The 20,084-nt window shown below is 45.1% G+C and overlaps 1 protein-coding gene across 1 annotated transcript; it reads right to left on the bottom strand.

Moving 5' to 3' along the window:
• Positions 1 to 11,549: 11,549 nt before the first annotated feature.
• NMS (neuromedin S) lies at positions 11,550 to 19,629 on the bottom strand. Its single transcript, XM_032200582.1, has 8 exons — positions 19,542 to 19,629; positions 19,385 to 19,440; positions 19,177 to 19,227; positions 17,936 to 17,995; positions 14,351 to 14,386; positions 13,866 to 13,907; positions 12,874 to 12,904; positions 11,550 to 11,629 (listed from the first exon to the last, which is right to left on the bottom strand). Exons 1-8 carry the CDS (start codon positions 19,627 to 19,629, stop codon positions 11,613 to 11,615), a joined length of 381 nt encoding a protein of 126 aa, XP_032056473.1. The 3' UTR covers positions 11,550 to 11,612.
• Positions 19,630 to 20,084: the final 455 nt, after the last annotated feature.

The raw sequence follows: 20,084 nt of genomic DNA, 5'->3' as shown, positions 1-20,084 counted from the left end.
CTGCTCGCAGCATCTGCTGGCCTTATGCACGTTAAGTTTCTTTGCTTTGGACTTGATGGCTTTTTTTTCCAGCTCTGCACAGCTTATAGACTACCTCCTACCAAAAATCTTAAGGACTTAAGCACTACTGCAGGGTGGCTGGCAAACCTGAGGTGTTGTTCCATTGCCCCATAAGCTGCAATCATAGGAAGATGCCCAGTAGGCATTCTGGGGTCTCCAGCTCATATCTGCAACTGCGAGAGCCAGTTTGGAGGCTGGTAACTCAAAACACTTCCTGGGGAGAGACATCATCTTTGGCACAACTGCACAAGCAAGAATGGCCTGGAAAAACACTGGTCCAGAGGGATCCGCAGGGGAAGGGCATTCCTGGAGCACACAGGAGTCCCAGCAGCTCTCATGCAGCTCTACTGTCATTAGTAATTTGGGCTGACCTGTAGATGTGTTAATTCCTGAAATATGCCTTGCCATGGTGCTTCTGTTCTCTGTGCTCACTGCTAGAGCTTTTATGCTGCATTTTGAAATGTAAAACCACTGATGCATTCATTCCTGTGTTGTTTTTGCAATGTCTGAAGACAATTAAAAATATAAACCATGTTAATTTCAGAGAACTCTCATTAATTCTCCAATACTGTTTCCCTCCTGCAGCTGGGAAGCCTATTTGGTCTTTTCTTTTGAAGATGCACATGTTTACAACATGTATGCTTCAGTGGGGTGCTCTTAATCTTTGATTAAAAATCCATTGTCAGTTTAAATATGCTAGAAGACAAAATGTTTTATTATATATCCTCAGCCCTGTTCATTACTAGATTGCACACTGCTATACCCCAAGTAAATACTTTGATAAGATGTGAGGCATATGGCTTGTGAAGGCTGCCCCAGCAGCTGGATCAGACTCTGCCCCTGTTTCCACTTCTTTCTCGGTCTCTCTTCCTCAGCTCTCCTTGGTGTCACAGCTTATGTACTTCCTTGACTTCAGGGGGCGAATTGCTTATTTACTAGCTAATGTTTATTGAATGTTTTGAGGCTGCGAAGTATTAGAAAGGCTGGAAGCCATTGTTTTGTTTATACAAGCGCTCATTAGACTCCCAAACAAGGGGTTATATAAAGCGTGTGTGGGAGAGAAGGGAACAACTGTTTCCAGCACTGCAGTGAAAGCTGTGCTCTCTCCAGCTATCTGTGTGGCTTTCTTTGCAGTGCTGTGCGTAGCATCTGGGAGGATATTTTTGCCAGCAGCATCATGGTGGGTCTTCTTAATTGTTCTACCCCCTGAAAAGACAAGCTCACTTAAACTCAGCTTGTAATGATTTTAACATTTATTATGCCAGCAACAACTTGGTGGCTGGGGAGAGGAGCCAGTCATTCTCTTAGATGTATGTGACCAATGAACCAGTAAAATGCGTGAGCTGACCCCACGCTATCTGTGCTGTCATCTCCCTTGATAGCAAGGAGCGGGGGACTTAGTCACCAAGCTGCATTAGAGTTTAAATGTATTTGTGAAAGTGAGAGGGACAGAAAGAACCTTCCCTGTGTCCTAGCTGTGTCCTGTATCAGAGTTCAAACAGAGCTCCAGGCCAGGGAAGGCATACATAGAGTCTCAGATATTTCCTGGTTTGGGTATTCCTCTGTTCTTCCTCAGCACCATAGTTTAGGCATCTTTCTACGTGCACTTTTGACAGAGGAGGTATTTGTGAAGCTACCAAAGGCTTGGTTCGGCTGCTCTGCTCTCAGACTTGCTGCTGTCAGCCCAAGGCATTAGACCTCTCAGCTGTGTTGCTAACAGCCTACATTGGAGTTGTATTATCCCAGTGCCTTCCTCTGCACCTGGTGTTGGACCTAGGGTTCTGTCCAGCCACCGAGGACTCACAGTAACTGAAGATACCCCACAGAGCCAACACGGCAGCAAAAAAAAAGGGAGCCTGATTCCATTACTTGATGGCTGACACTTCTTGGTGTTTGTTTTTTTTTCTTCACATAGTTCAGTCCAGATGTGATATCAGTATGCTTCTAGGTCATACCATGTTGTGATAAAATGGCAGAGTCAGTAGGCCTACCTTGCATAATGCAGAACGCAGGAGAAGTGCAAGTCAGTAACCTGAAAATAGCCGTCCTCCATCTAGGTCAGAGGAGAATCTTGGCTCTTTTTCCTTGCAGCAAGCACTGAATCCAGGGTACCGGTTAAGCTGAATTAATGACACAAAGCAGCAAACAGCAAGGGGCTGTGCCAAGCCATTACAACACTTGGCCAACTTTTTCTTTTGCAACTCAGATATCTCTGAGTCTTTCAGACGTGCTTAGAAGACGGTGAAGATCGCTGCTTGAGCTAGGAAACAGTTTTTGTTTTTATGAGCTTCTCTATTCATTCAGACACGCAGTTGCTTGATGAGGCTTAAATCATACTTTGCTAGCTGAATCCACCAAGGAACGCAGTCACTTCTGTAAGGCAGCACGCACATAGCCCATGCATCTGTTGAGGAACAATTAAGCATCTGTCATACATCTCAGTCCTTCTCCCTTCCCAGGTTTTAACATCCCTTCTCAGCTCAAATTTAGTTCCCCATTTTTGATCTCTCCTATCAGGGTCATAACACATCAGATGACTTAGCTGAGGCCTGACTTTTCCAGGGTGGTCCAGGATGTACGCTGCTCATTGGGACACCAGTAATAGACCCAGGAACCTTTCCTCTGTGGGCTTTGTGTTTACCAGTTGAGGAGCTTCTTCCCTATGTGGCCTTGCAGAGGCCTGATTCTTCTGCTAAACCACTAGGAGTTAGGACTCATCCGTTTGGACTCATGGACGTATGCTGGTATAAAGCTGCCTTGCAGTGTGGATCATGGCCTACCTCTGGCTCAGCACTGCCACTGTGCCCTGCACTCTGCTTTCCCTGATGGATAAAAGTGGATGTCTTCTATGAGAAGACAAGGAGAGCAAGAACAAATCCAGGTAGAATAATATCTTTGTAAACACCTGAGGACTTCACCATCACTTAATACTTACAATTGAAGCATTCTTCTGAGAAACTTGCTCTGGTACCTGCTTCAGACCATGTTCCTCCTCAGAGCACAGCCGTAGCCTCCTTTGTCTGTGCCAGGGCACATGGATGAGGACGGCCAATGTAGAAGTTGTTGTTGGGAGAAATGTTGCCAAAGTGGTGAAAAACTATGAAATAGGAGACCAGAAATGTAAAAATAGAGAAATGTAGACAGTGAAGGAAAGAGCGGCACAATCAGCAGGAAGTGAACGTGAAATTTATTGTGTGGAGTAACGTTTCATGATAGAATAAAGCAAAACAAAGAATAATTCCCTTCGTGGCAGGAATTACTGAGTGATGTTCTTTGCTTTATGTTATAAAAGTTATCAAGCAAGATGAATGTCAGGGTGTACTTTCTGGCCATTATGGCTGTGCATTTATACCTGCGTGTTCCATTACCTACTCAACAGGACCACTGATATTTTCCAGACATATTCTCCCTTCCACACAGCTTGTTAAAAGTGAATGTAGCTCATTAAGTTTAGCACCAGCCCTGGCAGGGGCCACCAACAGATCAAATGTCTGCTGCAGGAAGGGAAATAAATATGACACTTGGTTGCTGCCTTATAACGCATCAGCAGAGAAATGATAGCTATTCGGGAACCTGCAGATAGAACAACAACAAAAGTTTTTTCATTAGGAGTGTAACCAGTCTAAGCAGGATGAATGCAGAACTGGGTTTGGCACCTGGTTTTGCAAAACATGTGCTGAAGAGTACTTAGGCATTTACTGGGGTAGAGCTAATCACATTGATAAATGATGGTGCATAGAGGTAATAAGATAACAGCTATTATTTAAGGATGGATTTAAAAGTAAACATAAATTCTCTCATTTGATTATAAGATAAACTTAATGAATAAATATTACTGGTTTATTATGATAATTAATGTCATTATTTATCCTAGACATAATGATTGGGAGCAAATTCAGACAAGCATCTAGACCATCAATATTTGTCTTCCTTGGATGGTCTGGGTTTTAACCAGGTTGATTAATAGGTGTTCTTGTTTCTGAACAGAAATGAACTGGGTGTCATAACAAAACTTTGAAGCTGACAAGTAACCATACCCACGTTTCAGCAATGGGGAAGCTGAGGTAGAAAGGTGCAGGTGCCATTTCAGTAGCATGCATAACTCATAGACAGGGGTAAAGCCCTGTTCAGCAAAGCACTTGAGAGGTATGGAAATCATGCACTTAAGTGAAGCACTGAAATGTAGAGTGCCGGTACTAGAGCTCAGACATCCAATTTACTGTTTTATGCCCTACCTACTGAGCTGCCTTACTGCCTTCAGTTTTTGGCCTTACTCCTAAGAAAACAACATTTATGGCAGCATACCATTTGCTTGCCTATCCATCTGTCCTCTCCTATTAACTTTTGAATCCACAGCTGTAGGCAGATATGATGGAGAGCTGAAACCCTATCAATTGCATGGACTTAGGTCTGCGAAAGAAAGAGATCCTATAAATGCCCTGGCTGAAATAAGGGCCACAGCATGAAATTATGCTAATGAAATGATAATAAAAACTATCTTTCATTAAATACAATATAGGAAATCCTCCTGGAGTTGCATATCTAATAGAAATAACTTTGCTAGGTCTGCTGATCACAGAGCTGCTCATTTACTTTTCTGAAACAAGACATTAATTGCACAGTAATTTCACACTTGGCTAGTTCCCTCATATCCCATGCTACACATTTCAGCTTATGCCCAGTCACCTGTAGCCAAGGCTGGTACATGACTTAGTTGTAAAGCAAAGCAATGAAAAATTTCAAAATGCAGCTCCTCTGGCAGCTCTCTTGTTACCAGTGCTGCAAAACACGTTTATCTTGATGTAGCGTTACTTTCTTAACTCAATTGTGCTATGGTGCAATTATCTGTCAAGGAAAATGGATGTTTTCAATAACAACCATTAGAAAATGTGTCTACATGGTACTCCACAATTCAATGAAGCTGTGGGCAGATGGAAGCATGGAAATGAAATGATGCCTGGAAAAAAAAAATATATATAAATAAATAAATAAGATCTTCTGCTACCCATCTAGGGGATTGATCTTGCTGATGGATGCATCAGTTTTGCAGAGTGCCTGCAGATCACTCTGTGCTGAGATTTGTGTGCTTGTAATTTTGCCCCCCTTTGTCGCTGCTTCCTTTGTAAGGAGAAAATAAAGAAATAAATAAATCAATCACAAGTTATGGCCTCTGATCGCTTCGTCCAGGTGAGTACAAGGGGTACACGAAGGCTTAACTCATTTGTCACCCGAGTCAGTATCGAAACGAGCACATTGCACCAGCGGCCGCAGCACGGCAGTGATGCCTCGCAGAGAGCACGGAGGGTCCTGGCGTGCCTCCGGTGTGAGCATCCCAGGCTTGCTAGCAGCGTTGCCCTCTGGTGCCCAGCCCCAATATTGCAGCGCTAAGCATCCTGTCCCCTTGGAGAAGTCAGCTGCACGCCCTGCTGCAGGGTACCGGCTGTCACGAAATAATAATTTTCGGGTATCCCAGTGGTTATACACAAAATATACACAGCTGTGGAACTGGAGGAGAGAACTTGGTATAAGACTACCATGTTATAAACAAAGGATATTTGGGGTATTTATATAGCAGATCTGTGGTGCAGCCCATGGAGACCCCACAACGCCCACGCAGCTGTGGCAAGTCCTGCACCCCAGGGTCGTCAGAGGAAGCAGGAGCTCGGTCCTGCACTGAATTACCCTCCCAGATTTTGTTCCTTTTCTGACGGGTTGATGCTGATCCTTTGTACTGGTGTCAGTTCATCTGTGTACCGTATTTTGCCTTTTCTGTTGGAAATTCGAGTTTGTATGCTGGTCTTTCACTGCTTTACATTTAGATGGCTGTACTCCAGAAATATGTGTGCTCCTCACCCCAGGCAGGAATTCAGCAGGAACTGTCTGAACTGCTGTGCAGAAACCCCTGAGCTTCATTCAAAACCTTTGCAGCAAAGATATTCAAAACATTTTGTTTTCTTTCAGCTTTGCTGTATATTCACCTTCAGACTTTCTCTGTTGATCTCTCAGCAGGCTGAAGGATAATAGACAGTATTTGGTGTGTGAGGCTCTTCCCCCTAGAGAAATGTCAAGTTTTTGGGTGGTGAATCATAGCCTGTTATGAGACCAGTTACATTTTTGTTCCTTCACCGTAGAAAAAGTAGATGCAGAAAGGACCAGACAAGGAGACTTGGCAGCTGCTTCTAGTTGTTCGGTGGAGAAACCTATCAGGGTGACAAATGTCTGGATTAAGACAGTTTATGGCCATCCAGCCCTGTCAAACACAGGCTTTTTCTCTGTCTGGTAAGGCAGAGGGGTGGCAAAAGTGATGTGTGAGTTGTCTGGAGCAGGCAGGTAGGAGAAGCCTTCGCAGCAACCTCCACACAAGCGTCCATCCCTGCTGCCAGTAGAGATCCTGCAGTCACTGCCCGATTCTAATAGCCCAGCAAACAAATAAACATTTTGGTGCTGTCTTCAGAGCAATAAGCATATCCGTCTTGTAGCAGGGGGTTATTCCCTGGCCTCGCATACACCAGTAAAACTGCAGCAGGGTGCAGGGAGCTTTTGGCCAGCCTGTCGAGAGGCTGCACATCCTCTGTCGGATTGGCTGTGTTAAATGGTTTGAAATCTACAGCAGGTAGATTTGCAATTTCTGCAGCTACTTCTGTCTCCTTACCTGTTGGGGACTGTGAAGAGGAGCCAAGCAGTCAGCTGATGTGTGTTTAGCTCCTAGATAATATTTCTTGTTGTGCATATCTGGCAGTTATCTCACTGTCCTTTGGTTTGTCCCCATTGACATTCGTCTGAATCCCCCCATTTGTTTTCAAAGGACTCTGGTTCGTGTGCAGTCTGAGTTTGCAGATCCCAAATGGGCATTTCCATGTTTTTTTTTTTTGTTGTTGTTTTTTTTTTTTTTTTTTTTTTTCTGTAATCCATATGCTTCTTTTTCCACACTGGGATGTCTTCTTTTGTGCTACACATGCATCCCAGAAGCAAAGAGGCTGCGCCATAGCTCTGGGTACACACAGCTCTGGGAGTAAGGTGGCATTTCTCACAGTTTTTACTAACACAAGATGAACTGACTTCTATGTGTCAATTCTACTAATCTCTCCTCTTCCACAGGTGGCATTTGGATTGGCAAAAGTTTCCACTGAGTGGCGGACAAGATGAGCTTTCACCCATGTAAAGTCTAAGTGCTGAGCTCTCCGAGATTGAATCTTCCACTGCAGAAGCAGTCAGAGCAACTTCTCTCTGAGGTGTGCTGGATATTCAAGTAAAGAACAGTACTACATTTCATTAAATGAAACATAATTAGCAATAAACATTGCACCGTGACATAACACAGAGGAGAGAAAGTGCTGCTCACAGTTATTTCAGAGCCAGGACTTTTGTAAAGAACCGTCCAGGTGAGGTTTCTGTCCACCGGGAAAATTTGTATGACCAAGAAAAGGTAACTCTGACCATCTGTCAGGGCTTTGTTCTCCTGATTGTCAGATATAATGAGATTCCTTCCTCACTTTAAGCTTACTGCTCCTGGCTGTATTCACGGGCATGGTTGTTAGTGCCAGGAGCAGTAAGCTTAAAATGAAGCATTTTATCATTCCTTGCTTCAAACCTTCCTTCTTGCAACCCACCCCTCTTCATTCAGGGTGCTATCTTCCCTTAACCCATCTTTCCTCTCTGCTGGGCTCTCCTCTGCTGCCTTTCCTTCCTTCTCCTTCAGTGCTACTCTGTAAGTCTTCCCTGCAACAAGCAGTGCAAAATCTCTCATGTCTCTCTTTACAGCTTCTCATTCATTCCACATCATATTTTTGAGCTCTCCCAAACACTGATACTTGACTGCTTGCAGTCACCCACCCGTTTCTGCAAAGCTGTGACTGATTATTCCTCTGCACGTATGATACCTTACTTTCATCCTCAATGAGCCATACATACATTTTTTTCCCCAGATGTATCTTTGCCAAGACCTTCCTGAATGCTGACTCTGTCCTCCAGCAGTTGCAGTCCCTCCCGGCTTGCCATTGCCTGGAGATTTAGTAAGTGTGCCCGCCTGGTGGGAGCCAGGTTGCGAGCGAGTGCTATCAGCCCTGCAAAACCCCGTGCATTGCATTCTGGCAAAGAAGCTTCAGGAACAAATAAATACAATTTGTCACGTTAATTCTGTCGCGACTCGTTTGCATCCTGGATTCAGCAAAGTGTTTGTGCAATGCTAAAGGGCTAGCCCCTTTGCTAGAAGCAGCAATCGAGACATTTGAGTCCTGCCAGACCTAGGACTGAGGCAGAAGCCCGCAGAGTGCATTTCACCTTCCACCTACGGCGCAGAAATGGAGCCCGGGGGACTGGCAGGGAGCGAGGCTGTCCAAGGCAACGGAGCATGAAGGGACCTGAGAGAGCGAAGCAAAGTGCCAGGAGGGTTTTCCTCCCATGCTTCGTGCTCTGGCTCTTTAGCAAGCAGCCCGTGGAGAGGGCACGCAGCACTCACCCCCCCCAACAAGCCCATTTGCAGGTTCCTCGCTGTGCGCTCTGCTGAGCAGTGCTGTGCTGCGGGAGCCGCTGAGCCGAGCCCCGGCAGCCCAGGCTTTTAACACAGGAGGTCCTGGGCCAGCCTGGAGTGATTTTCAAGGTAAATTAGGCGGCGTGAAGTTGTGCCTGCCTTGCTGAAAGCCAGCAGAGCTGTCTCGAGCGGCATGCTCTAAGCTACAGCAACTAGTTTCAGGAGTTGATTAAGTGTCAGAAAAAAAAAAATCCCCTTTGTGGCTTAAATGTATTGCCTCTCAGAGTAATTGAATCTCCCCCGTTGCTCCTTTTCATTACAGGAGGATGGATAAGCATTGGATTTACTCTTCTAAACATGCTCATTACTTTGTGTATCCTGTCACGTCCCCTTTTATTTGTCCCTTCTCTTGCTGACATGGGGAACTGAGCTGTTGTTCCTTTTTCTCGCTGAAAGTTTTCTGTCCTTCTGATTGTTGTTGCCACCCATCTGGCCTCCTCAGCTTTCTGCTGTGGGTTTTGCAGTGGGATGGATGCTCAGAAAGAGTTTTGGGCCAAGGATGACCTCTACATGTCAACGCTATGAATCTCTCCTCTTCCACAGCTGCCATCTGCATTGCTCCGGGGAGCAAAGGTTCCCGCTGCGTGGCGAACAAGAGCTCTCCTATGCGTGTCACAGGGGAGCCACAGATACTACAGAAACACAGCTGAGGAATCCCAGCTAATTACCTGCAGATTACCACGCATTTATCACCTTTATTTAGCCAGCTTTAAGGCCCCACTAGGCGTTATTCTCGAAACCTGCTGTGGGTGGAGGAAGGCGCTGCTGATGGCGAGAGCACAGCATGAGCTGTGTGTGGTATGGTATTCATGCAGAACTGAGCAAGGCCTGATTGTCTTTAGCTTTGGCCTCTGATGTGAAACAGGCCACAAGTGCCATCGCTGTGCTTTAGCATCATTACCTTGCAATTCCATGCGTTACTGCAGTGCATCCCCACCACTTGCAGGTGGCTTAGCTTTCTCCCAGCTGGCTCCTAGCACTTCAGGAGCCAGAGAAGCCCGCATCCCTTTGGTAATCTTTCCATGACCCAACCACTTCCAGTAGGATTTGCCAACACAGTGCTCAGCAGTGTGCCACGAGGGCACAGACAGGCCATAGATGCCCTTAGCAGCCTCCCTTGGGACACCCCACAGCTCCTTGCCAGCACCCTCTGCCCAGGTAGAGGTATGGGACCTACAGAGTCCTTCAGCCAGGTGCCACCCCATTAGAGGCTGTGGGGGTCCTGGCTTGTCCCTCCTCGTGATGCAGCTCTTCATGCTGGTCCCTGCCTGGCAGGATGCTGAGCGGCTCCTGTCTCTCATTTTTGCACCTTCTCAGCAGTCCAGTGCTTGGCTTGTGGTGTGCAGGCACAGTTTTGGGATAAAACCAAGCCATATTTGTGCTGAGGTCCTGGTTCAAGGAGCAGACCTGCTCCCCCATTGCCCACGTCTATTTATGGCCTGTGCTTCCTTGTCCAGTCCCAAGCATGAATTCACACTGGGTTTTGTCTTTTCCAGTCTTACAGACCTCTAAGGCTGGACAGTGCATCTCTGGGCAACCTTTTGCACTGTTTGGCTGTTCTCCTGGGGAAAATGTTCTCCTTATGGCCAGCTTCAACCTCCCTTGTTTCACCTAATAATGCCTGTTGCCACTTGTGTTCCCACCCTGCACCACAAGGCCCCTGGCTCTGTCTCCTGGATGTCACCTCTCAGGTCCTGGGAGGCCATCAGGTGGCCTGAAGCCATCCCTCCTCCAGGCTGACCTGGCCCTCCATCTCCTCATGGGCCAAGTGCTTCAGCCCCAATGGTTTTGGGGGGATCTACATGTGCTCCTTCCCGTTTGTCTACGTCTTTCCTGGATTAGGGGCCCACAGCTGGACACATTAACCTAGATAGGATCCAACAACGGCCAAATAACTCATCACTTCCTTCTCTCTACTGGGCAAAATTCTGCTAATACAGCCCAAATTGGAACCTTAGCCAGTTAAAAATAACGCACAAGACAAACAAAACAAAAACACACGCACAAAACCACCACTTGTTTCTCAGAGTATGTTTTTGAAGACCGTGGAGCTGGCAAACCCCATTCACAGACACCTGTGCCAGCATAACAGAGATGGTTTCATGCCATGGTACTAGGGCTGAGTTCCCCAGGAGGGGAAGGGAAGATAAGGGAGGACTTGAGGAGACCACTGCTGTGGGACAGTTTTTACTGGGGAATCCCAACCTGGTGTATTTCCTCAAGGTAAGCCTTGTAACCTCCACCTTGTCTTTTATTATACTCTTCTCTGAAGGAAGTAATAATTTCAGTGCTTTAAGCTTTCTGCCCCTAAATAACTCTGACTTCCAAAAGAAATCATCCCACTCCTCACAGTGCAAACAGCTGGCTGCACCACAGATTTTAATTCCCCATTTCAGTAAAAAGGGTGGATGTTTAGAATATCTCTCATAAGTGACTCGTTTGTGCTTTATGATAGCCAGTAAGGCAAGCTGGGAAAAAAAAAAAAAAAAAAGAGAGTATCATCTGATTGAATAGTGCCTGTCTGAACAGCAGTATGTGTTCCACTTCCTTCAATGTGCTTTGGGTTCATCATTTATCACACTCAAGCCCTTAATTATTCAAAGTAATAAATAATTCATGAAAATATCCACAGTGATTTTAATGTGTTGTTTAGGGTGTATATTCTGAAATTATAGGAAAATATATTTTCTTGTCAAAAGGGCAGCTCATCACTCAGGACCCTATTAAAGAATATGCAATAAATATAAAATGCATGGTTGAAAGTATTTGAAAATTATCTATATTCAGATGATTGATCTCCTCTGAACACAGTTAGAACGAGACAATGCCACAATACAGCCTGACGAGGGTTAGTACCTGCTACAATAAAGAAGGACAACAAGAAGAATTACTGATTGCAAATTTATTACATGGAACACTAAATTCCAGACAACTGAGTCACATAACAGACGAACAGGGCAATGGCAAGTCTCTTTTCTTTGTATAAACCAAGTTACCGAGCTAGTAAATCGACCCACAAACTTCATATTCCGTGGTATTCTGAAAAAAAAAAAATAACACAAAATCACATTTTATGTTGAAAAGTTGATCTGAATATGGTTTAGCATTCACTTATGTATGTCTGGTCCTCAAATCCTCAAATCCTAGCACCAGAAGATTAAAATAGATGAAAGTTTGAAATACTGGGTAAGTGTCCGTGTCTGCTACTTGCATTCAAACATGAATCCTCCCTCCCAATACAGTCCTTCTCTCTCCACCATGTCCTAACTTCACTGACTTTCATTCAGAGCACTGGAGGCAGTGTTGATCCTGCAGCCCAGATGACTCAGGGCACTGAGATGTGGGTAAGACCAGAGCAAGCACACTGCAATGCTGCTCTGTGATACTCTCACAGTCTTTGTCTCCTTTCTTTCTGAAGTGATTTAATCTTGAAAATAAAGCAAATAATACCTTTGCTGTATTTCTTTACATTATTTCTTTGCTATTCCCCTGCCTTGTTCCCCCCAGAAAAATAACCCTTCCAGCCAACAGTTGGATCTAATTCTTATGCTGCAAACAAAAAATATTTATCTTTTATTGCAGAATAAAAGATTAGAAGAAGAGAAACTAACAAGGAGATGCATTTACATGGCCTGTTTTGTGCATTTCCCATTAAAGCTAACAAAGACCTTCAAAAGACCCTTCCAAAGATGGATAAAGAAGAGCTACATGATATTAGATCTCACTCTCCTCCTTCTTTACATCCCCACCCCTCCTCTTTTTAATGTTTACTCAAAAACGGATTCTAATCCTGAGGTGAGGATGACTCCCCTCTGCATGCAGAGATCTGTATTCGTGGGTTCTCATGTGGGATTAGTGACTGAAGGTCTCTTGGAACAGAGGTCAGTGAACATATTTATCACAGCGAAGGACATGGCTAGCTTTTATGTTCAAAGTACAATTTACGCCCTCTAGGGAAAAAAAAAAAAAAAAAAAAAAAAAAAAGGATTTTTTCTCAACCTTTATCATTTTTGTATCACTTCTATAATTTTTTACAGGGGATGAAAGCTCCTCCTGAAGGAACCTTGAAGAAAGAAAAGAGTCTTTTTGTCAAAAGCATATACTGTAACTCCTTGAGCATGCAAGAAAGCACTTCTACCCTGATAGCTTTCAGAGACTGTGTGAAATATCCCAATGGGTATCTTGGGTTTTTACTGTAATACTCCTCAGTAACTCCTTCTGCCACAAGGATCATCGTTATTGAAACAGAATAAATTCTTGTCACCTTTGGATGGCCTACTCACCACTGCCTTCAATAGTTCTTCCATTTCGAGGCTGAAAAATACAATAATGAGATAGGTTTATAAGATGGTATTTACACTAGTATTAGATGCCAGATTTATATGCACACCAAAATACACCTCCCAGAGCATGTGAAAAGGCTGCAGTAAGATTTCCTTTAAAGGGACAACATGTCAAATACCAGGGGGAGTCATGCAGGCTGGGTTTTGCCTCTGAACCTGAGAAGTATTTATTCAGCCTCCATCCAAACAGTTAAATAGTCTGATTTTAATTATTCTCATTAAGGATCTTGGTCCCACTTCATGAAGGTACTAACCTGATGACCAACAGAGTATATAAATACCAGGACTGAAAGTACCTGGCTGGCCTGAACTGGGACTCTGGTTACCTGCCAGAATCTCCTTTTTAACAGATTTCTTTTCCGATGTGTTGACAATATTCCTACTAACTAGTTTGGTGTTAATCATGCAAGATTAATCATATAACCATAGACCAGCATATTCTACATTAGGCCATGCCATAGTTCATCAGGCCAATGGGTGAATAAATTGAGGGAAATGATGATCTCTGTAATGTTGCTTTGGCTTTTCACCCTGATACCATCACTAGCTAACCAGACCTTTCAGACCACGTGGACAGTCAGCTCAGGCACGTTTTGTCTGGAGAATTTAGTACGAGGACACCTTGGCCATTTCTGACACAACAAGCCACATACTACTTCTCTCTTTGGATGACTTGACTCGAGACAGTAATTGCAGTCACCTCTTCCAAGCAAAAAAGGTTTAGTCCATTACTACCCCAGATCTCATCATCTTGTGGTCTTTTAGCTGAACCAGAGCTTTTTAAGCAAATGGCTTCTTCAGCTTTCAAGGAAGGGATATTTGGTATCTCATCAAAACAAGTGCAGCACAAGTTTGTAAAGGTAAGCAGTTGCTCATATCCATATATAACATTGTCTGTAATGCAAATCTTTAAGAGCAAAAGATTCAGATACCCTGAAAAGGAAAAACGGCCGTCCCAGAGTCCCGTGACTATCCTGTAAAATAAAATACAAAACCATTAACAAAACACTTTAAGCTCAGTTCCATAGATCTGTTTACAAGTTTTGGTGTCTGTCCATCAGATTATCAATAATTCAGGGCATTTTTCAGCAGCATGCAAACAATGAGATGCTGATAGTCTCCAGTGCCCGTTCATCTGGAATGCTCATTAAAAATTAATACCCAAAGGGCAATGTCAACAACTATCCATTCTGTCTAGTGTAAATATACTAAATTACCATAATTAAAGATTCACAGACTTGAGAAAATGTAGAAAAGAAAGCTTTATACGTGGTGCATTTCTTTGCAGAAGCAGGGTCTGCACAGCTTTCTTCCCAACCATTAAAAAAAAAATTACTTGTATAAAGCAGCAAAAGAAGCACAAAAATGGCCATACACCGCTGTCTACTGCTACTCACTTGTCATTACATTTACATACCTTCTTTGTAAACTCTGCAGTAGCAATCTGTGATTCCTGCAAGTTGACAGTGTAAATTAATCAAGATGCTGTCACTTCTTTGGTTTGTTACATTAATCCTCTGTCACTGATCAGGTTCTCCACTCCGTGTGAGAAGAGAGAACAGTACAAGCAGAGAAGACAGCTACAAGAACAGCAGCAGCAAATGGATCTTTTTAAAGATTTATTTTAAATCTCACTTTAACCAACCTCATCATTCAACATGCTTCCAGCTCAGGGGGGCGAAACAGAACTCAAAGTGCAGTGAGCACAGCAGCTCCATTCCTCAGGCTTGAATGGCACTTACAGCTCTTTCTTACCTTCTTAAAGTGGGGCTGCTCTCCGGCTTTTGGATTGCCCTTCTGAATTACCTAGGCATCGTTGCTGTTTTTAAGCCTTCCCCTTCACCCTTTTTATTCTTCAGGAAATTCACCACTTTTCTATTCATCCTGACATCAAAGAATATAAACTTTCTCCATGACTTCACGGGAGCAGACCAAGCCTAGTGTCTAACAAAGCTCTGAACCTGCACTCTGGTACACCTGTGAGGTCTGGGAGCCCTCCTGCCTGCAGCACAGCTGCCTGGCTCCACACTTCTGGCTGGCCAGAAGCTCTGAGCCACAGCCACTATTACAACAGCATATTGGGTTTCTGTGGCAAGGGCTTGGGAGCAGGAGGGCTGCAGGAGTGGCCTCTGTGAGCAGAGCCCAGCAGCTGCCCCATGTCAGATCAGAGCCAGCTCCCAATGGCTCCAAAAGGGACCTGCTGCTGGCCAGAGACAGGGAGTGATGCTGGGTGGGCCTCTGGGAGAGCAGAGTTAAGGAAAACCTGATGTGCAACAGCAGCTGGGAAAAAGAAAATGTGAGAGAAGCAGCCCTGCAGACCCCAAGGTGAGTGCAGCAGGAGGGCAGGAGGTGCTCCAGGCATGTTGTAGAAGTTCCTCTGTAGCCTGTGGAGAGGCCCCTGGTGGAGCAGGCTGTCCCCCTGCAGCCCATGGGTCCCACATGGAGCAGATCTCCACGCTGCAGCCCCCCCATGGGTGGAGGAGCCCCCGGTGGAGCAGGTGGATGTGGCCTGGGGGAGGCTGCGGCCCATGGAGAGCCCCCGCAGGAGCAGGCCCCGGGCTGGAGCTGCAGCCCATGGAGAGGAGCCCACGCAGGAGCAGGGGTCTGGGGGGAGCTGCCGCCCACCCGTGGGGGACCCGTGCTGGAGCAGTTTGCTCCTGGGGGATGGATGGACCCCATGGGACGGAGCCGTGTGGGAGCAGTGCTTGAAGAGCTGCTGCCTGTGGGCAGCCCCCGCAGGCTCAGTTTGGGAAGGACGGCATCCCATGGGAGGGGCCCCACATGGAGCAGGGGCAGACATAAAGCTTTAGGGACTGACCGCAGCCCCCATTCTCCATTCCCCTGCAGCACTCGTGGGAAGGACATAGAAGAAGGTGGATGAGGGGGAAGGTGTTTTTTGTTTGCTTTTAGTTCTCACTGCTCTAATCTGTTAGCTGTCTGGGGTGGGCTTGAAAACCAAGCACATGTAATGAGTGAGGATATGAAGACAAATGAGGAGATCACAGGAAATGAGTGAAGATGGGAAACTGGGGAGTAGGAATTTAAAAAGAAAAATATACAAGAAAGGAGGGAATTGGCATTCGGGGTATGAGATGAGAATTTCCTTGTTAACCTGTTCTTGGTTCAAGCCCTGAGGCAATGATTTATAGAACAAATCCCATTAATGCCAGCTCAATATGAAACAAAGGAGAAAAGTACATGCTCAGTGGGGATGCTTTAAAGGATGCGAAGACAGAGTACAAAGATTGTTTGTTCTGAGATGGTTACTATTTATCAAGCAAAGAGGCAACAATTCATGACTTAGACTCACTTTCAAATATCCTATCTAATTTATTGTTTTATCCTATCGAAGAAATACAGCAACAAGTGAGCTTTTAAACAGTACATTGGCTTGATTTTAGGAAAGGGTTAATGGAGATTTTTTCCGATGTAGTTGGGTTTAGATATTTAGTTTCTGTTGATTCATTTGAAAGTGCCATCTACAAGATATACCTGAAGATTCGATACAGAAACTGAGTAGTCTGTCAGTTGTCCCAACAGATTTTAAGTTCCCCGAATGCAGCTCAAGTCCCATTATGCCAACATTGCCACTGACTTTGCCTGTCACGATGCTGAAGCATCATTCCTTCTCTTGAAACACTATCTGCCTTCTCTGCTTAATCTACAACTCTGAATTAAAGTTTATATAAAACCACACAAATACAGGATTGTGAAGAAAGTTCAGATCCAGGTGAAATTAGTAGGATTTCATAACTGTTTCATTTGCAGCACCACATATAGACTCGTGTTTGCAGTGTCTTCTCCAGAGTCCTTGTGGGCTGAGAAAATACAGCTTCATGTCGTAAGAGATTTGAACAACCAGGTAACAATTGGCATTTTTGTTTAGTTCTTCCATATCTCATTTAGCTTCAGTCCACCTACATGTAATCCTACTGCAGATATGTAACAAGTATTAGTCGTACCTCTTGAAAGGATACTGTATGGGATCCAGCTCCCAGTCTTAAGGACTCAAAACAGAGGGTGAATTTTTAGCAAGTTTAGTAACCAAATCAGCCCTAGAAATAGGTCTGCACGCAAAGTTACTGTCTGATTCTGGATGTCCCCTCATTAGCTAAGCTGTAGAAGCACAGGAGTTAATATTGAACTCAATTCATTTGGAGGACATTTAAGACTGAAATGCTAGAATCTTTATATAATAAACTTCAGTACTGCACATTGTTATAGCTGCTTTAAGAAAGCATGCATGGAATTATAAGCTAAAGACACTGGCAAGAAGAGAGGTGAAAAACACATCAAAATACTTCCTACTATTGTCTTGAAGGCTCTTTTTTTTATTAAATCACAACTATAGGACTCAAGCTCCACAAGTGAATTAGCTTTCATAACATACCTACAGGCAGTATGAATTTTATGGGAAAGGAACTGTTGATTAACTGGTGATAATAAGAAAGCAGTATGAAGCAGAACTGACATTGAGCTAGTTCCTAATATGACTGCACCAATGACAAAGTGCTATACTCAATAATTCAACCTTTCAGCTTAAGCTTTTGAATCTGATTCAGGCACACCAAAAAAAAAAAAAAAAAAAAAGGAAACTTAAATAAAACATCCAAAAAAAAAAAAACAAAAAACAGTAAAGCAGCTCATAATGTTTCCATGTCCAGCATGATCTTAAATCAATGTTGAACCAATGTTGTGGGTTCTTTTTTTTTTTCGGCATATTTAACCCTGTATTATTCAGAAGTGAGGGTCAGGTTAAAATGCTAACCCTAATTGCAAGTGGACTTTTTGGCTCCTGAGGTCTACAAACAACGGTTTGATCTATAAAGTAATGGAAGAAGAGTTACATGCAAGCCACTAATGAAAAGGAATATTCTTTTATGTATTTCATAGCTACTCTCCCACATCACCTGATTCATGACAGTGTTAGATTATATATTATTGTTTGGAGAAATATGTAAGTAAGGGATGCTTTTAAGTAAATGAAGCAATTACACCTTACCTCATTTGTATGCATGCTGTTGAATATGGAATAACAAAGATCCAAAACAGTGCTGGAGATCTGCGAAGCCAAACAGCAGTTGAATACATTTCCCAATAGGGATGTTGTATACAGGGTTTTTACACAGAACAGGCTCAATTGTGATCCCAGTGCAATTTAAATTGTACGCAGTTCCACTCAAACCACTCAGAGCAGGGTAAGACTTCCTAAAGCTATTATGAGATGAAAAACAAGCATTTTGCACAAGCAGAATGCACATAGTACTACTCGTGTTGTCAGTAGAGTCTCTTGCTATAAAGAGATTTAAATAAGTCTTTCGTATTTAAAATACACTTTCCTATGCTAAGTGTTCTAAGAATTGGCTGTTTTTTTCTGGCATATTGAATGTACACATTTTCATCTCTAAGCATTTTAGGGGAAGCTGTTCGGTATGTTTGACCACAGAGCCCACTACATCCAACAGGGATAATTCTGTCATAAGACGCTAAAAAGATCTGGTTGTACACCTGTAGGATAAGTGATCACGGGCCAAAGAGAAACTCTGCTGAAGTGAATTACCACAGCTCTTTTAATGGATTTTATCTCAGGACTCCCAAGGAGCAAGAGAGAAAAGGTGAGGGTGAAATAGACATCCTAAGAAGGGGGAGGGGGGGTCCCACACTGACTTGTACAGAATAAGGGTTTGCTCATGTACACAGTCACGTCAGATGAGAAATAACTACAGCACAGGAGATAAAATGCAAGACACCCAAACAACTGGCTTTGGGAACTATTTGCCAGCAGTCTTACAAGAGTGAAATCCATCAGAAAAAAAAAAAAAAAAAAGCTCAAAATTTCCAGATAACTGCTGATCCTACAAAGACTTTCTCAACCCTTGGAGAATGGAAATGCCCCTTGGGCTCGGTGCTGAATGAAGCGGGTTTACTTTTTCAAAGTCACTCTGCTGCCTGAAGTGCTCGCAAGCTCCGGGCCAGCAGACGCGAGCTCCGGAGCCTCCCCCTGCTCCCCAAACCTCCGAGGACCTCAGAAACCCCCCCTGCACTATCTGGGACCCCACTGGTATCCTCCACAGCACTCAACAGCACTTTGTGCTCTACTGCGATGGGAAGACGAGCACACCTGCTGATCCTAGGACCGAGCTAGCCCTGCGGGGAGGACAGCACATCCTCCAGCAAGCTCGCCAGGCTCTCAGGGGTCCCACAGCATGCAGCAGAGAAAACCCATTGCCAAAGGCAGCTTACCTGGGGTTGGTGAGACAGCTCCATCCACTGACTGAAGCACAGCGCCAGTTGCTTGAGGGGTAGAGACCATATATTAACAGCAGGTTTTGCATAGCCGGGGGGGCACATTTAGCCCAAGGAGCCAGGACTGGGTGGCTACGAGCCTGCCTGGCTCTTGGGACCCCCAGCAGGGCTCCCAGAGGGAGCAGGAGGAGGAGACGAGCCCTACCTGACTTTTGGGCAGCTCCGCGCCGTCCCGGTAGCGGGCGAAAGGCTGGGGAAACCCTGCGGGGAGGGGAAGGACACAGCATGTACAGTTAGCAGGCATCCCTTTTACCTTCAAATTAATAAATATGAAGGAAGGGGAGGGGGTGTCGCCGACTTACCAGAGCCCCGCGGCAGGGCGCAGAGGCAGCAGGCGGCGAGCAGCCAGGGCAGGGCGGGCGGCGGGGACGGGGACGGCGGCGGGGACATGGCGGGGGGCGGCCGGGCTGGGCTGGGCAGGGCCGGGCCGCCGCCTTTATGGGCCCGCGCCGAGCCCCCGCCCCCGGGCGGCTGAGGGGAGGAGGAGGAGTGGTGGTGGTGGCCCTGGTGGTGGCCACGGTGGTGGATTTGGTGGTGGAGGAGTCGTCCTTGGGGCAGTGGCGTGGAAGGGGCTGTCACAAGGCTTGGGGGGCTTGGGGAGGGAGGTGTGCCTGCTCGGGAAGGAGTTGGGCACCGAAGAAGTGCTGGCTCTCTGTTATATCGGTCTTCGTGAGGAAAGACGATGTTTCTGTTCTTTATTTTTTTTCTTTCAGCTCACCACTTCCAGCCCCTGCTAGGTATGGCAATGGAAAAGCCAAGGAGCTGCTCGTGGCGCTTCGCCTTTCTTCCCAATTTAGCTGTTCCCTTCATCTTTGGGAAGTGCTTCCCCGTTATCTCTGTGCTGC

Source organism: Aythya fuligula, chromosome 1, assembly GCF_009819795.1.
Source record: "Aythya fuligula isolate bAytFul2 chromosome 1, bAytFul2.pri, whole genome shotgun sequence".
Taxonomy (NCBI): domain Eukaryota; kingdom Metazoa; phylum Chordata; class Aves; order Anseriformes; family Anatidae; genus Aythya; species Aythya fuligula.
The sequence above is the reverse complement of the archived record's forward strand: the minus strand, read 5'-3'. Positions and strand labels throughout refer to the sequence as shown.